At 36.2% G+C, this 22,315-nt stretch overlaps 1 protein-coding gene across 1 annotated transcript in view; it reads left to right on the top strand.

Annotated features, from left to right (window-relative positions):
• The window catches only part of ADAM18 (ADAM metallopeptidase domain 18), a gene marked incomplete at both ends in the record, with an annotated part of 160,731 nt that overhangs the window by 111,935 nt on the left and 26,481 nt on the right, over positions 1–22,315 (top strand). Inside the window, one exon of the mRNA XM_080796291.1 lies at positions 5,938–6,052. Coding sequence (XP_080652417.1) covers positions 5,938–6,052 — 115 coding nt within the window. The remainder of the gene's footprint in view (positions 1–5,937; positions 6,053–22,315) is intronic.

Here is a 22,315-nt window from a genome sequence, read left to right as displayed (position 1 = left end):
CTCTGACTATGGTCTTCAGCTTAAAATCTAATTTATCTGATATGAGAATCGCTTCCCCAGCTTTGTTTTGAGGCCCACTGACATGAAAGATTCTTATCCATACCTTCATTTTCTGTCTGTTGTAGACAGCATATGGACTGGTCCTGTCATTTTATCCAATCTGCAGCCCTGTGTGGTTTTATGGGAGCCTTTAGGCCATTCTTGTTGAGAGTGATTATCAAAGGAATAGTTTTTGTTGACATCATGTTGCCTGTGAAGTCCTTGTTTCTATAGATTATCTCCATAAATTTCTGTTCTGTCACTCTTGCATTCTTTCTTTTTTTATCGAACACCCCCCCTTAGTATTTCTTGTAGTGCCAGGTTGGTGGTCACATCTTTTAAACCTTGCCTGTCTTGGAAGCTCTTTATCTCTCCATCCATTTTGAATGTCAACCTTGCTGGATGATATATTTTTGACTGCATGTTCTTCTCATTTAATGCCCTGAATATGTCTTGCCAGCCCTTTCTGACTTGCCAAGTTTCCGTGGACAGTCATTATTCTGATTGGACTTCTCTTCCCCCTAGCTGCCCTTAGGACTTCTTGTTAAAATTATGATACCTGGATTTCACAATCAAGTGTCTGAATCTTTCTAGACTTGATGATCTTGGGTGGGGGGTATCCTTTCTGCCTCTAGGACACAAACACTTGTTCCATTACCCAGACTGGGGAAATGTTCATCCAGAATTAGTTCAACTATAGTCTTCTTTCTTTCTCCACCCCCTCGGGGATCCCAATAATTTTGACACTGGAACGTTTCACGGCATCATTTATTTCCCTAATTCTGATTTCGTGGCTTCTAAGCTCTTTGTTCCAGGCCTCCTCCTGATCCTTCTTATCTATCCATTGGTCTTCTAGATCACTAATTCTATCTTCTGCCTCAGTTACCCTAGCTGTTAGAGTATTTAGATTAGACTGGATCTCATTGATAACATTTTTTAACTTCTGCCAGATCAGCTTTCACTTCTGCCCTTAGAGATTCTATGTTGTCACTAATGGTTATCTCCAACCTAGCCATTGCCTGGATAATTGTTAACCTGAATTCCCTTTATGACATACTGTTTATGTCCATATCCTATAGTTCATGGCAGAGGGCACAGTCTGTGATTTTTTTCTTTGTTGAGTGTTCCTTCCCCTAGTCATTTTGGTGAGAGGTAGTTGAGGGGATTAGCTTGAATATATCAACCACAAATCCAGGCAAGGTGCACCATGGAAAGTTTGGGAGCATTCGGAAGTCACCACCAAAAAAAGAAAAAAAAGAAAAAACAGAGAGAAAAGGAGAAAAAAGAGAGAAAAACAACCAAAATGAACCCCAAAAGTAAGATTTATATGGTACATAAACAAGAATGAACAAACAAAAAGACCGACAAAAGTAAATGACAAGAAAAATAAGAAAACCCAGCCAAAATGCATCCCAAGTATAAGATTTATATAATAACCAGAATAAAAACAAGTAGAGAAATACTAACAGAAGAATAAGATGGTAGGGTGGTTATAAATCCTTGATGTGGAGAAGGAAGTTTATTTTGGTTCTTCCTGGTTCCTTGGTTCTTGTTATCTTTGTTAAAGAAAAAGAAACCCTGGTATATGTATGAAAAAGTTCAAGTTAAAAAGTTATTATAAAATATGTTGTATTATGAAGTATGTAGCTGTAATGGTAAATAGGTTAAAAAATTTAAAAGAACAAGAATCGTTGAGAACGAATTAAAAAAAAGAAAGGGAGGAAAAAGAGAGAAAAAAAGAAAGAAAGAAAGAAAGAAAAGAAAGAAAGAAAGAAAGAAAGAAAGAAAGAAAGAAAGAAAGAAAGAAAGAAAGAAAGAAAGAGAAAGAAAGAAAGAAAGAAAGAAAGAAAGAAAGGAAGAAAGAAAGAAAAAGGAAGGAAGGAAGGAAGGAAGGAAGGAAGGAAGGAAAGGAAGAAAGGTTGTATCTATGAAATATACAGGTTTTGAGGCAATACCGGGAGCTTGATATATTATTTTCTCCTGATGTTGGGGTTCTACAGTTACTTGGGGACCCTGTGGTGGATGTCCTCTTGTTCTTTTGGCTTCTCAAGGAGAGACCTGTTCTGTTATTTTCCAGTCAATCTTGCTTCAGTTGAGTTGCCCTGCCTCCTATCAAGGGGCTTGGGCTCTATGCAAACTGGTTTTTCAGGCTTTTGTTCTCTGGAGGTTTTTGTTCTTTGATGGCTTTTTGTGGCTTTTCAGAGGGTCAGAACAAAGAATCTGTCTGTACCCAGACCTCCACCTCAGAGAGAAACCTCAGTCTGCACCCCTCTGGATGGTCCAGAACACACAGACTCCCCCTCTGCAAGCTCTGCTGAACCTCCCACAGGAGGTGTGCACCCCTAGCCATGTCCCACTTGTCACCCGAGGCCCCGCTTATCTCTGCACGCCCATGACACTAATACCGCAAGCGATTGTGGTCCAGGGAGCCCACTTCGGGTGGTTGCCTTTGCCGGGACTACTGTCTGGAGTCCAGGCCCACACCAGGTGCACTCAGATCCCACAGGTGCACAGGTCATGGAAGGCTGTGGGCTAAGGGATATGGACCGGAGTTTACACTGGGTTCTCTCAGGCACAGGCAAGAGTGTGCCCAGTCCTGAGAGGTGGTGCAAGCAGTGGAAATCAGCAGGCTCAGGGACCACTGACTCGGGGCCCACCGTACTCTGCCATGGTGGTCACTGTTGGTGACCATGCTGGGACCATGGACTTAGGCCCCTGCTTGTGACCGTTGTATTCCACCAGTTTCCCCTTAAGATCTTTTGCTCTTTTTGAGTGCTTTTAACCAGACTCCAAATTAATGCTGGTCCCCAATCACAGGGCACTTTCGTATTGTGGTATTACTTTCTGTTTATCCTCTGATATCAGTCAGAGCATTCCCACTCTGCTTTACCTGTCCACTGGTGTCTTCTGCCCCCATAGAGATCCGCAAGTATATAATCTTACATCTCAGGCTGATTTCATGGGTGTTCAGAGTGTACTGGTAGATATTTAGCTCATTTTAGGGGACCAGTTGAAACAGGGTCTCCTACTTCTCCACCATCTTGCCCCTTCCTCTCAGCATATAAATAAAATTTTTCACTATGAAATGACATACATAAAATAAGTAAATAAGATTAAACTTCTGCATTTATTTTAAGATTTCTCTATGCCTATTATTTTCAAAATTAAAATGTCAAGTAAAATCTAACTGAATCTAGAAGCTCTGTTTACTTTCCAGTGACATCTCACCAGATAGACAACTCTATTATTTACAGTCAATAGGGTTGACTTATAACTATAATTTGCAATTTTAATTCAATTTTATAAGCATGTAGTTGTTTAGAAATCTCATTGTAAAATATTGGCAGACACTGTACTGTTCTTTTTTTTTTCATTTCTGATACACACTTTTCTTTTATTAATGAGACTATTTTTTACAGCAGCTTTAGGTTCACAGAAAACTTGAGGGAAAAATACAGAATTCTCCCATATATCTCTTTTCCTGACAAATGCATCGCCTTCCCCCATGTCAATATCCTGCACCAAAGATGTACATTTGTTATAATTTATGAACATATATTGACATACTATAATCAGTCAAACTATTGGTAGTTTACATTAGGGTTCATTCTTTGTGTTGTCCATTTTATGGTTTTGGATGAATATAAAATGTATCCTTTATTATAATACCATAAGAGAATTTCACTGGCCTAAAAATCTTCTGTGCTCTCCCTCTTTAAGCCTTCCCCCAACCTACAATCCATTATGTTTTTACTGTCTCCATAGTTGTGCCTTTTCCAGAATGTTTTATAGTTGAGATCATACAGTATATAGCCTTTTCAGAGTAACTTCTTTCACTTAGTAACATATACTTAAGGTTCCTTCATGTCTGATGTCTGGATTTTCCACAGTTTCCCCTTAATACCCATTTATTTATTCACCACTGAAAGACATATTGGTTGCTTCCAAATTTTTGCAGTTATGAATATAACTACTTAAATATCCATGTGCAGATTTTTGTGAAAAGATAAGTCTCCAACTCTTTTGGGTATATACTTTACTTTAAATTAGGGTCCCTAGCAATTTACCATTTTATTAATGATCTAAATATATCAAGAAGTTAAAAACAACAGATTATATTGAAAATTTTAGTTGTTGACTATAAGTGGTGGACATTCCTGAATCTGGTACCCATTGTTAAAGACAAAGGTTTCAATATTCAATTCCATGTCTTTTTATTTTTCTGTATTTTTTTGTATTCCATGTCTTCCTTTCATACAAAACAAAACAGAGCAAAGAAACCACCAGAATATAATGAACACAAAGCCAATAGTAAATCCTTTCTAATCCATAATTACTTTAAACATAAATTAATTGAATTTTTATTTAAAAACAACAGGTAATTATAGGGTGCCTGTGTGTCTCAGTGGATTAAAGCCTCTGCTGTCATCTCAGGGCATGATCTCAGGGTCCTGGGATCAAGCCCCGCATCAGGCTCTCTGCTCACCTGGGAGCCTGCTTCCCCTCCTCTTTCTCTGCCTGCCTCTCTGCCTACTTGTGATCTCTGTCTGTCAAGTAAATAAGTAAAAACTTAAAACAAAAACAAAAACAGGAGATTACATACTGCCTACAATGATTTTCTTTACTTTTAAGAATACACATAGGCTTGGGGTGCCTGGGTGGCTCAGTGGGTTAAAGCCTCTCCCTTCGGCTCAGGTCATGATCCCAGGGTCCTGTGTTGGAGCCCTGACTTGGGCTCTCTGCTCAGCTGGGAGCCTGCTTCCTCCTCTCTCTCTCTCTGCCTGCCTCTCTGCCTACTTGTGATCTCTCTCTGTCAAATAAATACAATTTAAAAAATACACATAGGCTGAATGTGGAGGAATGGAAAAGAAATTTCCCATGAAAACGGTAACCAAAAGACAGTAATGTGACTATATTTATATCAGAGAAAATACACTTTAAGCAAAAATTGTCAAAAAAGACAGGAAGGTCACTATATAGTGATTAAAGAGTCAATTCATCAAGAGGATATAAAAATTGTAATAGACACATGCCTGAATTTCAAACATCTGAATATATAAAAGAAATGTTAACAAAACTGAAGGGGGAAATAGACAGTGATACAGCAATAGGAAGGAAACAAGGAAAATTTTTAGTGCTGGAAAGTAGAACTTAGTCAGTGAGAACTCCTAGTTTTATGCATTTTAATTGTTTGACTTTTACAAAATTTTATTTGTTTTACTTTAAAATGAAAATTAATACTAAACTATTAAATGTAAAAGCACAATAACATGTAAACTCCATAGATGTTAACCTCTAGAATTGCAAGTTTATTATAAATTTTTATTTTATTGCTCATTTAAAATAATTTTTGCATTTTTTTATTTTATTTTGGAAAATGTGTTTAGTTAAAAATGAAATACAAATGATTGGTCACTAAAGTGAAATTTTGAAAAGGGGATTAAGATAAAAAATTGAAGTTGCCAGGTCAATCGATGATAATTTTATTATATTTTGTATAGAAATTGAAGTATAGGTGTAGAAGTGGTGATAGCAAATGTTTACAAAATAACTAAATGAGACATTTTTGAGAAATTCAAACTTCACAAAATGTACCTTTCTCTGAATACAATGGCCATAATTTATTATATCCTATTTATTAAAAATGATTAGGGCAAGGCAAGGTACTTATCAAAAACGTCAATATATAGAGGTTGTAAATGTACTATCATGCAGGATCATGTAGGTAGTAATTTTGTCATTGACTATTATGTTGTCAAAATTTTCACTACTTTTTCTAGCATTTCTCATACAGTATTAATAAACAGAAAAATAGTGTTTTGTTCTTTTGACTATATACATAAGATATAAAAACTAATATAATTTATAGCAATTATATGACTTTTTTTTTTATTTCAGATATGTAATAATTTGGGTAATTGTCATTGCTTTCCTGGCTATAGGCCTCCACATTGTGAATTCCACATTGGTTCACCAGGGGGAAGTATTGATGATGGAAATGTGCAGAAATCTGGTGAGTAGAAATTAAACTTTTAAAACAAAATATATACTCTTTTATGAAATACTTAAAGAACTATAATGCTGAGTCAAATCTTTCATGATCACCTGAGTAACATTTTTTATTAACATATAATGTATTATTTGTTTTGGAGTACAGGTCCATCAGTTTCACACAATTCACAGCATTCACCATAGCACATACCCTCCCCATTGTCCATCACCCAGCCACTCCATCCCTCCCACCCTCCTCCCCTCCAGCAACCCTCTGTTTGTTTCCTGAGATTAAGAGTTCTTATGGTTTGTCCGCCTCTCTGGTTTCATCTTGTTTCGTTTTTCCCTTCCCTCCCTTATGATCCTCTGTCTTGTTTCTCAAATTCCTTATATCAAGGAGATCATATGATAATTGTCCTTCTCTGATGTATTTCACTCAACATAATACCCTCTAGTTTCATCCACATTGTTGCAAATGGCAAGATTTCCTTTTTAATGGTTGAATAGTATTCCATCATATGTATGTGTGTGTGTGTGTGTGTGTGTGTGTGTGTGTATCATATCCTTATCCATTTATCAGTTGATGGACATCTAGACTCTTTCTATAGTTTGGCTATTGTGGACATTGCTGCTATAAACATTGGGGAGTACTTACCCCTTCGGATCACTGCATTTGTATCTTTAGGGTAAATACCCAACAGTATGATTGTGAGGTCATAGGGTAGCTTTATTTTCAACTTTTTGAGGAACTCCCATACTGTTTTCCAGAGTGGCTACACCAGTTTGCATTCCCAACAACAGTGTAGGAGGGTTTCCCCTTCTCCACATACTCACCCACACCTGTCATTTCCTGACTGGTAAATTTTAGCCATTCTGACTGGTGTGAGGTGGTACCTCTCCGTGGTTTGGATTTGTATTTCCCTGATGCCAAGTGACATTGAACACATTTTCATGAGTCTGTTGTCCATTCAGATATCTTCTTTGCCAAATTGTCTGTTCCTGTCTTCTGCGAATTTCTTCATTAGATTATTTGTTCTTTTGGTGTTGAGTTTGATAAATTCTTTATAGATTTTGGATACTAACCCTTTTATATAATATGGCATTTGCAAATATCTCCTCCCATTCTGTTGGTTGTCTTTCGGTTTTTTTGACTGTTTCCTTTGCTGTGCAAAAGCTTTTGATCTTGATGAAGTCCCAATAGTTCATTCTTGCCTTTGGAGATTCTTCTAAGGAGAAGTTGCTGTGGCTGAAGTCAAAGAGGTAGCTGCATGTGTTCTCCTCAAGAATTTTAATGGATTCCTGTCTCACTTTGAGGTATTTCATCCATTTTGAGTCTATTTTTGTGTGTTGTTTAAGGAAATGGTCCAGTTTCATTCTTCTGCGTGTGGCTGTCCAATTTTCCCAACACTGTTTGTTGAAGAGACTGTCTTTTTTCCATTGTTTCCATTCTTTCCTGCTTTGTCGAAGATTAGTTGACCATAGGGTTGAGGGTCTATTTCTGGGCTCTCTAGTCTGTTCCATTGATCTATGGGTCTGTTTTTGTGCCAGTACCATACTCTCTGGATGATTATAGCTTTGTAACAGAGCTTGAAGTCTGGAATTGTGATGCCACCAACTTTGGTTTTCTTTTTCAACATTCCTCTAGCTATTTGGGGTCTTTCTGGTTCCATATAAATTCTAGGATAATTTGTCCAATTTCTTTGAAAAACGTTGATGGTATTTTGATAGGGATTCCATTAAATATGTAGATTGTTCTAGGTAGCATAGACACTTTCACAATATTTGTTCTTTCAATCCGTGAGCATGGAACATTTTTCCATTTCTTTGTGTCTTCCTCAATTTCTTTCATGAGTACTTTATACTTTTCTGAGTACAGATTCTTTTCCTCTTTAGTTAGATTTATTCCTAGGTATCTTTTTTTGGGGGGGTGCATCGTAAATGGAATCAACTCCTTAATTTCTCTTTCTTCTGTCTTACTGTTGGTGTATAGAAATGCAACTGGTTTCTGTGCATTGATTTTCTATCCTGACACTTTATTGAATTCCTTTATGAGTTCTATCAGTTTTGGGGTGGAGTCTTTTGGGTTTTCCACATAAAGTATCATATCACCTGAAGGAGTGAGAGTTTGACTTCTTCTTTGCTGATTTGGATGCTTTTTATTTCTTTTTGTTGTCTGATTGATGATTCTAGGACCTCTGGTACTATGTTAAATAGCAGTGGTGATAATGAACATCCCTGCTGTGTTCCTGACCTTTGGGGGAAAGCTGTCAGTTTTTCCCCATTGAGAATGATATTTGCTGTGGGTTTTTCTTAGATAGCTTTTACGATATTGAGGTATGTACCCTCTATCCTTACACTGTGAAGAATTTTGATCAAGAAAGGTTGCTGTGCTTTGTCAAATGGTTTTTCAGTATCTACTGAGAGTATCATATGGTTCTTGCTTTTTCTTTTATTAATATATTGTACCACATTGACTGATTTGTGGATGTTGAACCAACTTTGCAGCATGGAAATAAATCCCATCTGGTTGTGGTGAATAATCCTTTTAGTGCTCTTTTGGATCCTATTGGCTAGTTATTTTGGTGAGAATTTTTGCATCCTTGTTCATCAGGGATATTGGTCTGTAATTCTCCTTTTTGAAGGGGTCTTTGTCTGGTTTGGGGATCAAGGTAATGCTGGCTTCATAAAATGAGTTTGGAAGTTTTCCTTCCATTTTTATTTTTTGGAACAGGAGAATAGGTATTATTTCTTCTTTAAATGTTTGGTAGAATGCCCCCGGGAAGCTGTCTGAACCTGGGCTCTTGTTTGTTGGGAGATTTTTGACGACTGCTTCAATCTCCTTACTGGTTATGGGTCTGTTCAGTTTTTCTATTTCTTTCTAGTTCAGTTTGATAGATTATACATCTCTAGGAATACATACATTTCTTCTAGGTTGTCAAATTTGCTAACGTATAGTTTCTCATAATATGCTTTTATAATTGTTTGTATTTCTTTGGTGTAGGTTGTGATCTCTCCTCTTTCGTTCATGATTTTGTTAATTTGGGTCCTTTCTCTTTTCTTTTGGTTAAGTCTGGCCAGGGGGTTATCAATCTTATTAATTCTTTAGAAGAACCAGCTCCTAGTTTCATTGATCTGTCATGATCACCTGAGAAATGAAAAGAGTTATCTTGAATCGTGGCTTTAATTAAATTAGTGTTACACAATATTTGTGATAAGATTTTCTTAGATACTTAGTTTTCCTCAACTTAGTTACATAAGTTAGAAGACAGTCCTCAGGTGTTATAAGTGTCAAAGCAAGAAATAATGAACTTAATTAATAAATATTATATGTGCCTTGATTTCTCCGCCAATAAACTATTCCTCTTCTCTCTCTTCTTGGGCCTCCATATCCTTGATACACAACAATATTTAAGTTAGGCCAGTTAAAAACCCTACAAAGGCTCTAAGTGCACAGGAAAAGAAAAAGTCTCATCTCTGACTTTAAATCAAAAGCTCCAAATGATTAAGCTTAGTAAAGAAGAAATACTGAAAGTCACAATAGACCAAAAGCTAAGCCTCTTGCACCAGTTAGGCAAGTTGAGGATGCAAAGTTTTTGAGGAAAGTTAAAAATGCTAATCTATTAACATACAAATAATTTAAAAAGCAAAATAACCTTACTGCTAATATGGAGAAAGTTTTAGTGGTTGGGATAGAAGATCAAACAACCATTCCTTTAAGCCAAAGCCCAATCCAGAGCAAGGCCCTAATTCTTTTCTGTTCTTCTAATGCCAAGAGATGTGAAGAAGCTGAAGAAGAAAGTTTGAAAGTAGCAGAGGTTGGTTCATGATATTTAAGGAAAGAAACCATCTCCATCATATAAAAGTGCAAAGTGAAGCAGCAAGTGCTGATGTATAAACTGCAGCAAGTTAGCTAAAAGATCTAGCTAAAACAACTAATGAATGTGACTACACTGAACAACCTAATTTCAATGTAGACAAAACATTGGCAGAAAATGCTGTTTATGAATTTCATAGCTGGAGAGGAAAAGTCAATGTCTGGCTTCAAAACTTCAAAGGGAAGGCTGAATATTCCTGTTAGGGACTTATGCATCTGCTGGCTTAGTTGAAGTCAATGCTCATTTTCCATTCTGAAAATCCAAAAGCCTTAAGAATTAAGCTAAATCTACTCTTTAAATGGAACAGAAAAGCTTGGGTGACAGCACATATGTTTATAACATGCTTTACTGAATATTTTATACCCACTGTTGATGACTGCTACTGAGAAAAATAGAAGCTTTTCAAAATATCATTGTTCATTGACAATGCACCTAGTCCTGTAAGAACTCTGATGGAGATTTACAATGAGATTAATGTTGTTTTCATGCTTGCTAACAAAGCATTCATTATAAAGCCCATAGATAGAGGAGTAATTTTAATTTCCAAGTCCTATTACTTAGGAAATACGTTTCATAAATCTATGGCAGCCATAGGTAGTGATTCCTCTGATAGATCTGGGCAATGGAAACTTAATACCTTCTGGAAAGGATTCACCATTTTAAATGCAATTAAGAGCACTAATGATTCATAGGAAGAGGTCAAAATATCAACATTAACAAGAGTTTGAGACAAGTTGATTCCAACACTTACTGATGACTTTGAGTTATTCAAGACAGGTGGAGGAAGTAACTGCAGACATGGTTAAATAGCAAGAAAATTAGATTAGAAGTGATACCAAAGATATGACTGAATCACTGCAATCTCATGATAAAACTAACAACAGAAGTTGCTTCTTATGGATGAGCAAAGAAAATGGTTTCTTGAGAAAGAATCTACTCCTGGTGAAGGTACTGTGAAGATTGTTGAAATGACAGCAAAAGATTTAGAATATTACATAAACTTGGTTTTTAGCAGGGATTCAATTTTTAAAGGGGGTACTTTTTTATTTTACTATAGCTAAAAAATGCTATCAAACAGTATCACATGCTACAAAGAAATCATTCATGAAATGAAAAGTCAATCAATGTAACAAATTTCATTGTTGTCATATTTTAACACAATGCCACAGCCATCCCAGCCTTCAGCAGCCACCACCCTGATCAGTGCGCATTCATCAACACTGAGACAAAATTCTCCTCTGCAAAAATGTTATGGGGCACCTGGGTGGCTCAGTCAGTTGGGTGGCTGCCTTTGGCTTGGGTAGTGATCCCTGCATCCTGGGATTGGGTCCCCTGTTAGGCTCCTTGCCTGGCGGGGAGCCTACTTCTCCCTCTGACTCTGCCTGCCACTCTGCCTGCCTGTGCTCACTCTCTCTCTCTCTGACAGATAAATAAATAAAATCTTTAAAAGTATATTATGGTCAAGTTTCATTCTTCTACATATAGCTGTCCAGTTTTCCCAGCACCATTTATTGAAGAGACTGTCTTTTTTCCACTGGATATTTTTTCCTGTTTTGTCGAAGATTATTTGACCATAGAGTTGAGGGTCCATATCTGGGCTCTCTACTCTGTTCCACTGGTCCATGTGTCTGTTTTTATGCCAGTACCATGCTGTCTTGGTGATCACAGCTTTGTAGTAAAGCTTGAAATCAGGTAATGTGATGCCACCAGTTTTATTTTTGTTTTTCAACATTTCCTTAGCAATTCGGGGTCTCTTCTGATTCCATACAAATTTTAGTATTATTTGCTCCAGCTCTTTGAAAAATACTGGTGGAATTTTGATCGGAATGGCATTAAAAGTATAGATTGCTCTGGGCAGTATAGACATTTTAACGATGTTTATTCTTCTGATCCAAGAGCATGGAATGGTCTTCCATCTTTTTGTGTCTTCTTCAATTTCTTTTAGGAGTGTTCTGTAGTTCCTCGAGTACAGATCTTTAACCTCTTTGGTTAGGTTTATTCCGAGGTATCTTATGGTTCTTGGTGCTATAGTAAATGGAATCGATTCTCTAATTTGCCTTTCTGTATTTTCATTGTTAGTGTATAAGAAAGCCACTGATTTCTGGACATTGACTTTGTATCCTGCTACATTACCGAATTGCTGTATGAGTTCTAGTAGTTTGGGGGTGGAGTCTTTCGGGTTTTCCATATAAAGAATCATGTCATCTGCGAAGAGAGAGAGTTTGACTCTTTCCTCGCCAATTTGGATACCTTTTATTTCTCTTTGTTGTCTGATTGCTGTTGCTAGGACTTCTAATACTATGTTGAACAAGAGTGGTGAGAGTGGGCATCCTTGTCGCGTTCCTGATCTCAATGGGAAGGCTGCAAGCTTTTTCCCATTGAGGATGATATTTGCTGTGGGTTTTTCATAGATAGATTTGATGAAGTTCAGGAATTTTCCCTCTATCCCTATACTTTGAAGCATTTTAATCAGGAACGGATGCTGGATTTTGTCAAAAGATTTTTCTGCATCAATTGAGAGGATCATGTGGTTCTTCTCTCTTCTCTTATTGATTTGTTCTATCACATTGATTGGTTTGCGAATGTTGAACCATCCTTGTAACCCAGGGATGAATCCCACCTGGTCATGGTGGATAATCTTTTTAATGTGCTGTTGGATCCTGTTTGCTAGCTATACGTAGAAGAATGAAACTTGACCATTCTCTTACACCGTACACAAAGATAAACTCGAAATGGATAAAAGACCTCAACGTGAGACAGGAATCCATCAGAATCCTCGAGGAGAACATAGGCAGTAACCTCTTTGATATCAGCCACAGCAACTTCTTTCAAGATACGTCTCCAAAGGCGAAGGAAACAAAGGCAAAGATGAACTTTTGGGACTTCATCAAGATCAAAAGCTTCTGCACAGCAAAAGAAACAGTCAACAAAACAAAGAGGCAACCCACGGAATGGGAGAAGATATTTGCAAATGACAGTACAGACAAAAGGTTGATATCCAGGATCTATAAAGAACTCCTCAAACTCAACACACACAAAACAGACAATCATATTAAAAAATGGGCAGAAGATATGAACAGACACTTCTCCAATGAAGACATACAAATGGCTACCAGACACATGAAAAAATGTTCATCATCACTAGCCATCAGGGAGATTCAAATCAAAACCACATTGAGATACCACCTTACACCAGTTAGAATGGCCAAAATTAGCAAGACAGGAAACAACGTGTGTTGGAGAGGATGTGGAGAAAGGGGAACCCTCTTACACTGTTGGTGGGAATGCAAACTGGTGTAGCCACTTTGGAGAACAGTGTGGAGATTCCTCAGGAAATTAAAAATAGAGCTTCCCTATGACCCTGCAATTGCACTACTGGGTATTTACCCCAAAGATACAGATGTAGTGAAAAGAAGGGCCATCTGTACCCCAATGTTTATAGCAGCAATGGCCACGGTCACCAAACTGTGGAAAGAACCAAGATGCCCTTCGACGGACGAATGGATAAGGAAGATGTGGTCCATATACACTATGGAGTATTATGCCTCCATCAGAAAGGACGAATACACAACTTTTGTAGCAACATGGACAGGACTGGAAGAGATTATGCTGAGTGAAATAAGTCAAACAGAGAGAGTCAAGTATCATATGGTTTCACTTATTGGTGGAGCATAACAAATAATATAGAGGACAAGGGTAGATGGAAAGGAGAAGGGAGTTGAGGGAAATTGGAAGGGGAGGTGAACCATGAGAGACTATGGACTCTGAAAAACAGCCTGAGGGCTTTGAAGGGGCGGGAGGTGGGAGGGTGGGGGAAACAGGTGGTGGGTATTGGGGAGGGCACAGATTGCATGGAGCACTGGGTGTGGTGAAAAAACAATGAATACTGTTACGCTGAAAATAAATAAAAAATTTAATTTAAAAAAAAGTATATTATGACTCACTAAAAGTTCAAATGATACTTAACATCTTTTAGCAGCAGTGTGTTTTTACATTAAAGTATTTACAGTGTTTTTGTAATGATAATATACACTTAATAGACTACAATATACTGAAAAGATAACTTTTATATACACGGGGAAACTAGAAGACTAAGTTAACTTGCTTTTTTGTGTTATTTGCCTTATTGTCTTGGTATGGAACTTAACCTGCAATATCTTTTGCCTGTATTGTAATTCCAGAGTAAATACTAGGAAAACAATACAAAATTTTTAGAAAAAAAAAAAAGAATTAAAATTGTACAAGGTATAACTTTATACCAATTAATAAGATGAAGTCTAAATAAAGGAAAAAGAACATCAGGTAAATAAAATAGTTAAATATATATATAACTTCTATAATGATACTTTAACTAAATATCTATCAAGGAGACATTCAATTTAAAAGCAATTGCTCAGGCTTTCCAGGATAGTGATATAGGAATACTCAGAACTTAACTCACCTTCCCCCAAGGACACATCAAGTCTACAGTTACAGATAGATCATTTCCTCTGAAAAAGATCTGAAAACTAAAGAACTCTCCACAACAAAGAATAAAAGACCACACTGAGGACTAAACATGTTCTTGCAAACACACACACACACACACACACACACCCTTGTGCAGAGTTACCCAATAGAGAGGGATCTCATAAGACAGGCACTTCTCCCAGAGGAAGGAAGTGTTAATGCCCCATGTAGCCCCTGGGATCTACACACAGAGGTGAGTTCCCAAAAGACTTGGCTTAGAGCAAAAACAGTGGGAGTGACATCTGGGAATTCCAAAGTGCTATAGGAAACTGAGATTCTGCTTTTGGGGAGCTCATGAGTGGTCTCATTACAAGACCTGGTAAAAAAACAAACAAACAAACAAACAAAAAACAGCTCAGTTTGCAAGGCACTTAGCGTATTTAAGAATTTTCTTGGTTTTCTTTTTTTTTTTTAATTTATTTATTTGTTAGAGAAAGCGAGCGAGCACAGGCAGACAGAGTGGTAGGCAGAGGCAGAGGGAGAAGCAGGCTCCCCGCCGAGCAAGGAGCCCGACGTGGGACTCGATCCCAAGAGCTGGGATCACGACCCGAGCGGAAGGCAGCTGCTTAACCAACTGAGCCACCCAGGCGTCCCAAGAATTTTCTTGGCTTTCTGGGGACATTACCTCAAGGAGCATGGAACAGCTGAGACATTCAACAAAGACAGAAGCATTAGTAGATGCCAGTATTGCATTCTCCACATAGCCTGCTAATACGGGCTGGTGAGTTCAGATGCAGCACCCTTCAGCCATCTTGCTGTGTTGGACAGGAGTGGCAGGCATGGCACCTTTGAGTCCTAAAAGTATGAGCGGTTGCAGTGCTCCCCCACTCTCTGGCTCCAATAGGCAAAACTAACAGTTGAGAGTTCTTCCATTTCCTAGCATAAGTCTGAAAGAATAGGCAATTGTGACATTCTCCTAATCCGTAGCTGGGGATAAAAATTGTGATCATGATCAGCATTCTCCTATTCTCCTATTCCCAGACTAAACCCAACACACACAAATGAGGCACTCTCCTGCTGCATTGCTGAAGCCCACGGGTTTGTGTAATTAAAACAGTTTCTTGATGCTTTTCTGAAGCTGGTAAGAATGCTCCACCTCATACACTCTCCAGCTGTGTTGCTAAAGTGAGAGGGTACACATAATCCACACAGGAGACACACTTGATCTCCTAGCCTAGTGGCCAAAAGTGCTGGCATTCCAGAACTTCATGGAACTATAACAATCAGAAAGAGTTTTTGGCAGACCACCATTACTAGGATAGTGCATAAACAGCAGACTGAAACACAATGCCAGTCTTCCTATGAAGAGGCCTATTTAGTTAGTCTGGAGGTTAGGCCAGAGGCTTAACAAGTTTGCCACAAATGTAGAGGCTATATTTTAAAAAATATATTCTTTAAAAATATTTTAAAAAGAAAAACCTTTAAATATACTAACTCAAGAAAAGAGAAATAAATTTAAAAAATCAGAAATGGAAGTGGAGACATTACAACAGATACCACAAAGTAACAAAATTTAATTAATTAAATTTAATTTATTTGCATATGGTTATCCAGTTTTCCCCTACATGATGTGTTGAGGAGACTATCCTTTCCTCATTGAGTATTCTGGGCCTCTTGTCAAATATTACTTGACTATAAGTGCAGGGGTTTATTTCTGGGCTCTCAATTCTGCTTCATTTTTCTACATACCTATTTTTATGCCAGTACTAAACTCTTTTGATTACACTAGCTTTGTAGTATAGTTTGAAATCAGAAAGTGTGATACCTCCAGCTTTTGGTTCTTTTTCTGGATCACTTTGGCTCTTTAGGGTCTTCTGTGACTCCATACAAACTTTAGAATTTTTTTTTCTATTTTTGTGGAATATTTTTGAGGGATTCCATTGAACCAATGGATGACTTTGAGTCATATGGATATTTTAACAATATTAATTATTTTAATCCATGAACATGGGGTACATTACCATTTGTTCGTGTCTTCAGTTTCTTTCATCAAAGTTTTATAATTTTCAGTGTACAGATCTTTCACCTCATTGGTTAAATTTATTCTTAAATATTTTCATTTTTTTGATGCTATTGTGAATGGAATGTTTTTGTTTTTGTTTTTGTTGTTTTTTCTCTCAGATGTTCTATTATACATGTAAGAAACACAACTGTTTTCTGGATGTTGATTTGGTATCTTGCAATTTCATTGAATTTATTAGGTAGATACAATTTTTTGGTACTGTCTTTAGTATTTTCTATATATAGGATCATATTATCTGCAAAGATCATTTTTCTTTTTCATTACTGATTTGGGTACTATTTATATCTTTATCTTACCTGATTACTATAAATGGAATTCCAGTAGTGTGTTGAAAAAGAGTGGCACCCTTGTCTTATTTTTCATCTCATATGAAATCTTTCTTACCATTGAGTATATTAGCTGTGGACTTGTAAATGGCCTTTATTAAGATAGGGTATCATAGTAGATTTGTTGAGAGTTTTTATCAGGGAAAGATACTATATTTTGTCAAGTGCTTTTGTGATTTATTGAGATGATCGTATGACTCATATCTTTTTATCTCTCATTAAATTTATGTGGTGTTTTGCATTTATTGATTTATATATGTTGAATCATCTCAGAGATAAATCCTACTTTCTCATGATGAATTATCTTTTTAATGTGTTTTTGAATTTGATTTGGTAAAATTTTGTTAAGAATTTTTGCATCTATATTTATTACAGTTACTTGTCTGTAATTTTCTTTTCTTGTGGTATAAGGTAATGCTGCTCTTGCAGAATGAGTTTGAAAGTGTCTTTTCAATTTTGGAAACATTTGAGAAAGATTGCTGTTAATCTTTCTTTAAATATCTACTCGCATTCACCAAAATAATCTGGTTTGAGAATTTTCTGTTTTGAGAGACTTTGATTACATTCATCTCCATACTTTTGTTGGTCTGTTCAGATTTTCAATTTTAATGTTTCATTCTTGATAGATCATATGATTACAGGAATTTATCCATTTTATCTAGATTATCGAGTTTGTTTGGCTATAATTATTCATAGTAGTTTCTCGTGATTCTTTGCATTTTGTGGTATCTGCTATAATGTCTCCTCTTTCATTTCTGATTTTATTTGATTTCTTTCTCTTTTCTTGAGTTAGTATAATTAAAGATTTATCTTTTTCTTTCCTTTTTTTTAAAAGATTTTATTTATTTATTTATTTATTTATTTATTTGACAGAGATCACAAGTAGGCAGAGAGGCAGGCAGAGAGAGCAGGGGAGGCAGAGTCCCTGCTGAGCAGAGAGCCTGATGTGGGGCTCAATCCCAGGACCCTGAGATCATGACCTGAGCCAAAGGCAGAGGCTTAACCCACTGAGCCACCCAGGCACCCCAAAGATTTATCTTTTTCAATATTTTTAAAGAGTCAAGTCTTAGCTTCATTGACTTTTTCTGTTGTTTTTCTAGTCTCTATTTTATTTACTTTTGCTATGATGTTGATTATTTCCTTCCTTCTACTAACTTTGATCTTAGTTGTTTGTTTGTTTTTTTCTCCTAGTTCCATGAGGTATAAAATTAGGTAGTTATTTCCATATTTCATTCCATTAACTTCTAGTTTCATACAATTGTGATTGGAAAAGATACTTGGTAAGATTAAGGAACTTTTGTACACTGTGGGTGGGAATATAAAATGGTACAGCCAGTGTGGGAAACATTATGGAAGTTCCTCAAAATTTTAAAAATAAGAGTACAAAAGGATCCAATATTTCCACTATTGGATATTTACCCAAAGAAATTGAAAACGATAATCCAAAAAAAGTATGCATCCCTATGTTTATTTCAGCATTATTTACAATAGCCAAGATAATGGAAGACACTTAAATGTGCATCTATAGGCACATGAGGTATACATATACAGTGGAATATTACTCAGCCATAAAAAAGAATGAACTCTTGTCATTTGCAATGACATGGGTGGAGCTACAGAATATTATGCTAAGGAAAATGTCTGTCAGAGAAACACAAATACCATATGATTTCACTCATATGTGAAATTTAAGAAACAAAACCAATGAGTAAAGGATTTAGGGGAAGAGAGGAGGAGGCAAACCAAGAAACAGACTCTTAACTATCAAGAAAAAACTGACGTTCACCAGAGGGAAGGGGGAAGAGTAAAATAGGTGATGGGGATTAAGGAGTGAGTGTACTTGCTAAGAAGAGCATTGGATATTGTATGGAAGTGCTAAATCACTATATTGTACAAATGAAACTAATATTACACTGTATGTTACCTAACTGGAATTAAAAAAAAAACTTTTAAAAAAGACAAATGGATAAGGATGATTTTATTCTTCTTAAACTTGCTAAAACATGCTTTGTGACCTATCATGTGGTCTGCCCTAGAGAATATGTGCATGGAATATGTATTCTGCTGGTTTTGGATGGAAGAAATTTCTGTATGTGTCTGTTAGTTCCATTTAGTCTACAGCATGATTCAGGTCAGTTTCCTTGTTGATTATCTGAATATCTGATTATGCCAAAAGAAGATTATTGTGTCCTCTACTATTATTATATTGTTTTCTTTTTCTTTTTCTTCTTTGTTTTGTTTTTCTTCCTTCACACCTGTTACTATTTGCTTAATATATATTCAGGTGTTCTGATTTTGGGTGGGTGCATAAATATAATTGCCATATCTTATTAATTGATTGCCTATCATCATATAATAATCTTCTATGTTTCTTGCTACTATTTTGGCTTAAAGTCTACTTTGTCTGATTTCAGTATAGCTACTTCTGCTCTTCTTGTATGGAATATCTTTTGCTGTCTCTTACTTTGAATCTATGCATGTCATTGAAGCTGAAGTGAGTCTATTATAGGAAGCGTATAATCGAGTCTTATTTTTTATTCATTAACTCTATGCCTTTTATTTATTTATAATTTTTAAACATTTATTTATTTGAGAGAGAATGTATGTAAGCAGGGGAAGGGGCAAAAGGAGAGGGAGAGAATCTCAACCAAACTCCCCACTCAGTGCGGAGTCTGACATGGATTTGATCTCATGACCCTGAGATCATGACCTGAATGGAAATCAATAGTCAGACACTTAACCGACTAAACCACCCAGGTACTCCACTCTATGTGTTTAAATTGGTCTATCCATTAACATTAAGAGTAATTATTGATAAATAAGGACTTATTGATGTCATCTTGTTTTCTGGCTGTTTTACAGTTCTATTTTTCTTTTATTCTTTTTTTGATGCCTTCCTTTATATATTGATGATTTTCTTCTCTATCTTTTTTGTTTCTATTGAGGAATTTTTCTTTGTGGTTCTCATGAGGTTTACATTATAAAACATAAAACATAAAGTAAAAACATCACAAAACAAATAATATGTATGTATATATATACATATACATATAATTCTGATAACAGTTTAACCTTGATCATATACAAGTGTAATATTCTTTTATTCTCCCTTTTATGTATTGCATTTCAAAATTTATATCTTTTTGTGTATCCACTAAAAACTGGTGAAACTATAACTATTTTTAATTCTTCCTGTCCTTTAACCTTTATTCTAGATTTAAGTAGTTAGCACATTAGTGGGGCATTTTGAATCTGACTACATACTTAACTTTGTCAATGTGTTGTGTATTTTCATATGTTTATATGTTACTAATTAGCATTCTTTTGTTTCAGCTTGAAGAAAACTTTTCAGCATTTCTTATAGGGCAGGTTTAGTGGTGATAAATTCCCTCAGTTTTTGTTTATTAGGGGAAAATCTTTATCATATCTTCAATTCACAAGGACAACTTTACTACTTAAAGTATTCTTAGCTGGCAGTTTCTTACATTTAGTATTTTCAATATGTCATCCCATTTCTCCTGCCCTGTGAGGTATCTGCTGAGAAACCCACTGATAGCCTTATGGGGATTTTCTTGTCTGAGAGAGATTTTTTCTCTCACTTTTAAAATTCTCTCTCTTTAGTTTTAGACAGTTTTGTTATTGTCTTGGAGAAGAATATTTTGGTTGAAATTTTGCTTTATTGAAATATTTGCTTTATGAACTTTGATGTCCAAATCTCTCCCCAGTCTTGGGAATTTCTCCATCATTCTCTCTTTAAATAAGCTTCCCATTCCTTTCTCCCCCTCTTCTTCTTCCAGGAATCCAGTGTGTATATTATATCTTTTCATGATGTTCCATAATTTCCACAGGCTTTCTTGATTCTTCTTCCTTTTTTTTTCTTTTGTTTTGCACTTCTGATTAAATAATTTCAACTGATCTTTCTTCTAGATCACTCTCTCTTCAGCTTATTCAGGTTTGCTGTTGAAGCTCCTATTGAATCTTTACTCAGTCATTATATACTTCGGCTATGAGAGTTCTAGGGTTTGTTTTTTTTTTTTTTTTCTTTTTTTTCCCTTCTCTTTGTTGAACTTCTCATTTTTATTCCTGGTATGATTAAATTGTTTATCTATATTCTCTTGTAGCTTTCTGAGTGTCTGTAGAGCAGTTACTTTGAATTCTTTGTTGAGCAATTATTCGATCACTATTTCTTTGGGACAGTTATTGGAGATTTCCTATATTCTTTTGTTGGAGATATTTCCTGAATCTTCAGGATCCCAGTAGCCTTGCATGGATGTCTATACATTTGAAGATGTGGTCACCTCTTCCAGACTTTATGGACCACTTTTGAAAAAGGGAAGCTTTCACCTGTGAATGGAGCACACTTGATCATGCTGTGATTCTGGGTCTAGTGATGCAGAGTACTAAGTCCTGTGGCACCCAGTGACACAGGGTCCAGGGACCTGTAATGTCTTTTTGGCTCAGGTTACTGGGGTTTACCTTGTCAATGCTTGTATCATCCTTGGGAAGCACCTTATGGGGTCTATAGTTGCTGCAAGTGTTGTTTGGGTCCTAAGTGGCACTTCCAGGACCAACAGTTAGCAGCAAGTTTATGCAGTGTTGGTGGCTAGACCAGGTGGTATGCACACATTTAACTGTAGGGTCCAGCTGCAAGTGCCTATGTAATGGCAGAGATCAGTTGGAGACACACGTGTGATCAAGGCCAGGGTAAGAAGCAAGGGCCAGTGCCAGCTATGGGTCATGGGAAGTTGTAGCGGCTCTGGGTTTGTTTGCTCTCATGGTTTCACAATCTATCTGCAGGTGTGCATACTTCAGTGGAGGCAGTGATGGGCCTTTGGCTAAGAGGCATAGAGACGCACAGCTGGAGGGGTTATCTTCAGGTGCACTGTTGAAGTATTTGTATTTAGAATATACAAAAAAATTATATTAAGGATACATAAAGAACCCTTGAAACAATAAAAAGCAGACAACCCTACAAAAAATGGACAAAATATTTGAATTGAAATTTCATCAAAGAAGAGATGACAAATAAGCACATGTAAAAATGTCCAACTTAGTTTTTCACTGGGAAAATACAAATTATATTCAAAATTAGTACCATTACATCTCTATAAAAATTGGTTAAATTTAAAAAACTAACCATGGTGTGAAGATAGTGTCCCATATACTGTCATTGTAATGTAAAATTGCAATTTCACAGTTTCTTAAGAAGGTAAGCATTCACTTACCATATAATCCACTCATTTCATGATTTACCCAAGAAATAGAATGCTTATGCAACTACAAATCTTTGTATATAAATGTATTTGTAGTAGATAAAATCTGGAAATAACCTCAATATAAATTGACAGTAATTAATAAACAAAGTACTGTATATTTAAATAATAGATTGCTATTGAACAACAAAAAAGAATGAGCTATATAGTTACATGTACCAGTGTGGATGAATTTCAACATTACCCTTGTGAAAAGGAAAGGTTAAAAAGAATAATAACTTTATATTAAATTGTAAAAACTTGTAAACTAATTTATAGTGAGAGAATGCAGATAAATCA

This window comes from Martes martes, assembly GCF_963455335.1.
Source record: "Martes martes genome assembly, chromosome: 2".
Taxonomy (NCBI): domain Eukaryota; kingdom Metazoa; phylum Chordata; class Mammalia; order Carnivora; family Mustelidae; genus Martes; species Martes martes.
The sequence above is the reverse complement of the archived record's forward strand: the minus strand, read 5'-3'. Positions and strand labels throughout refer to the sequence as shown.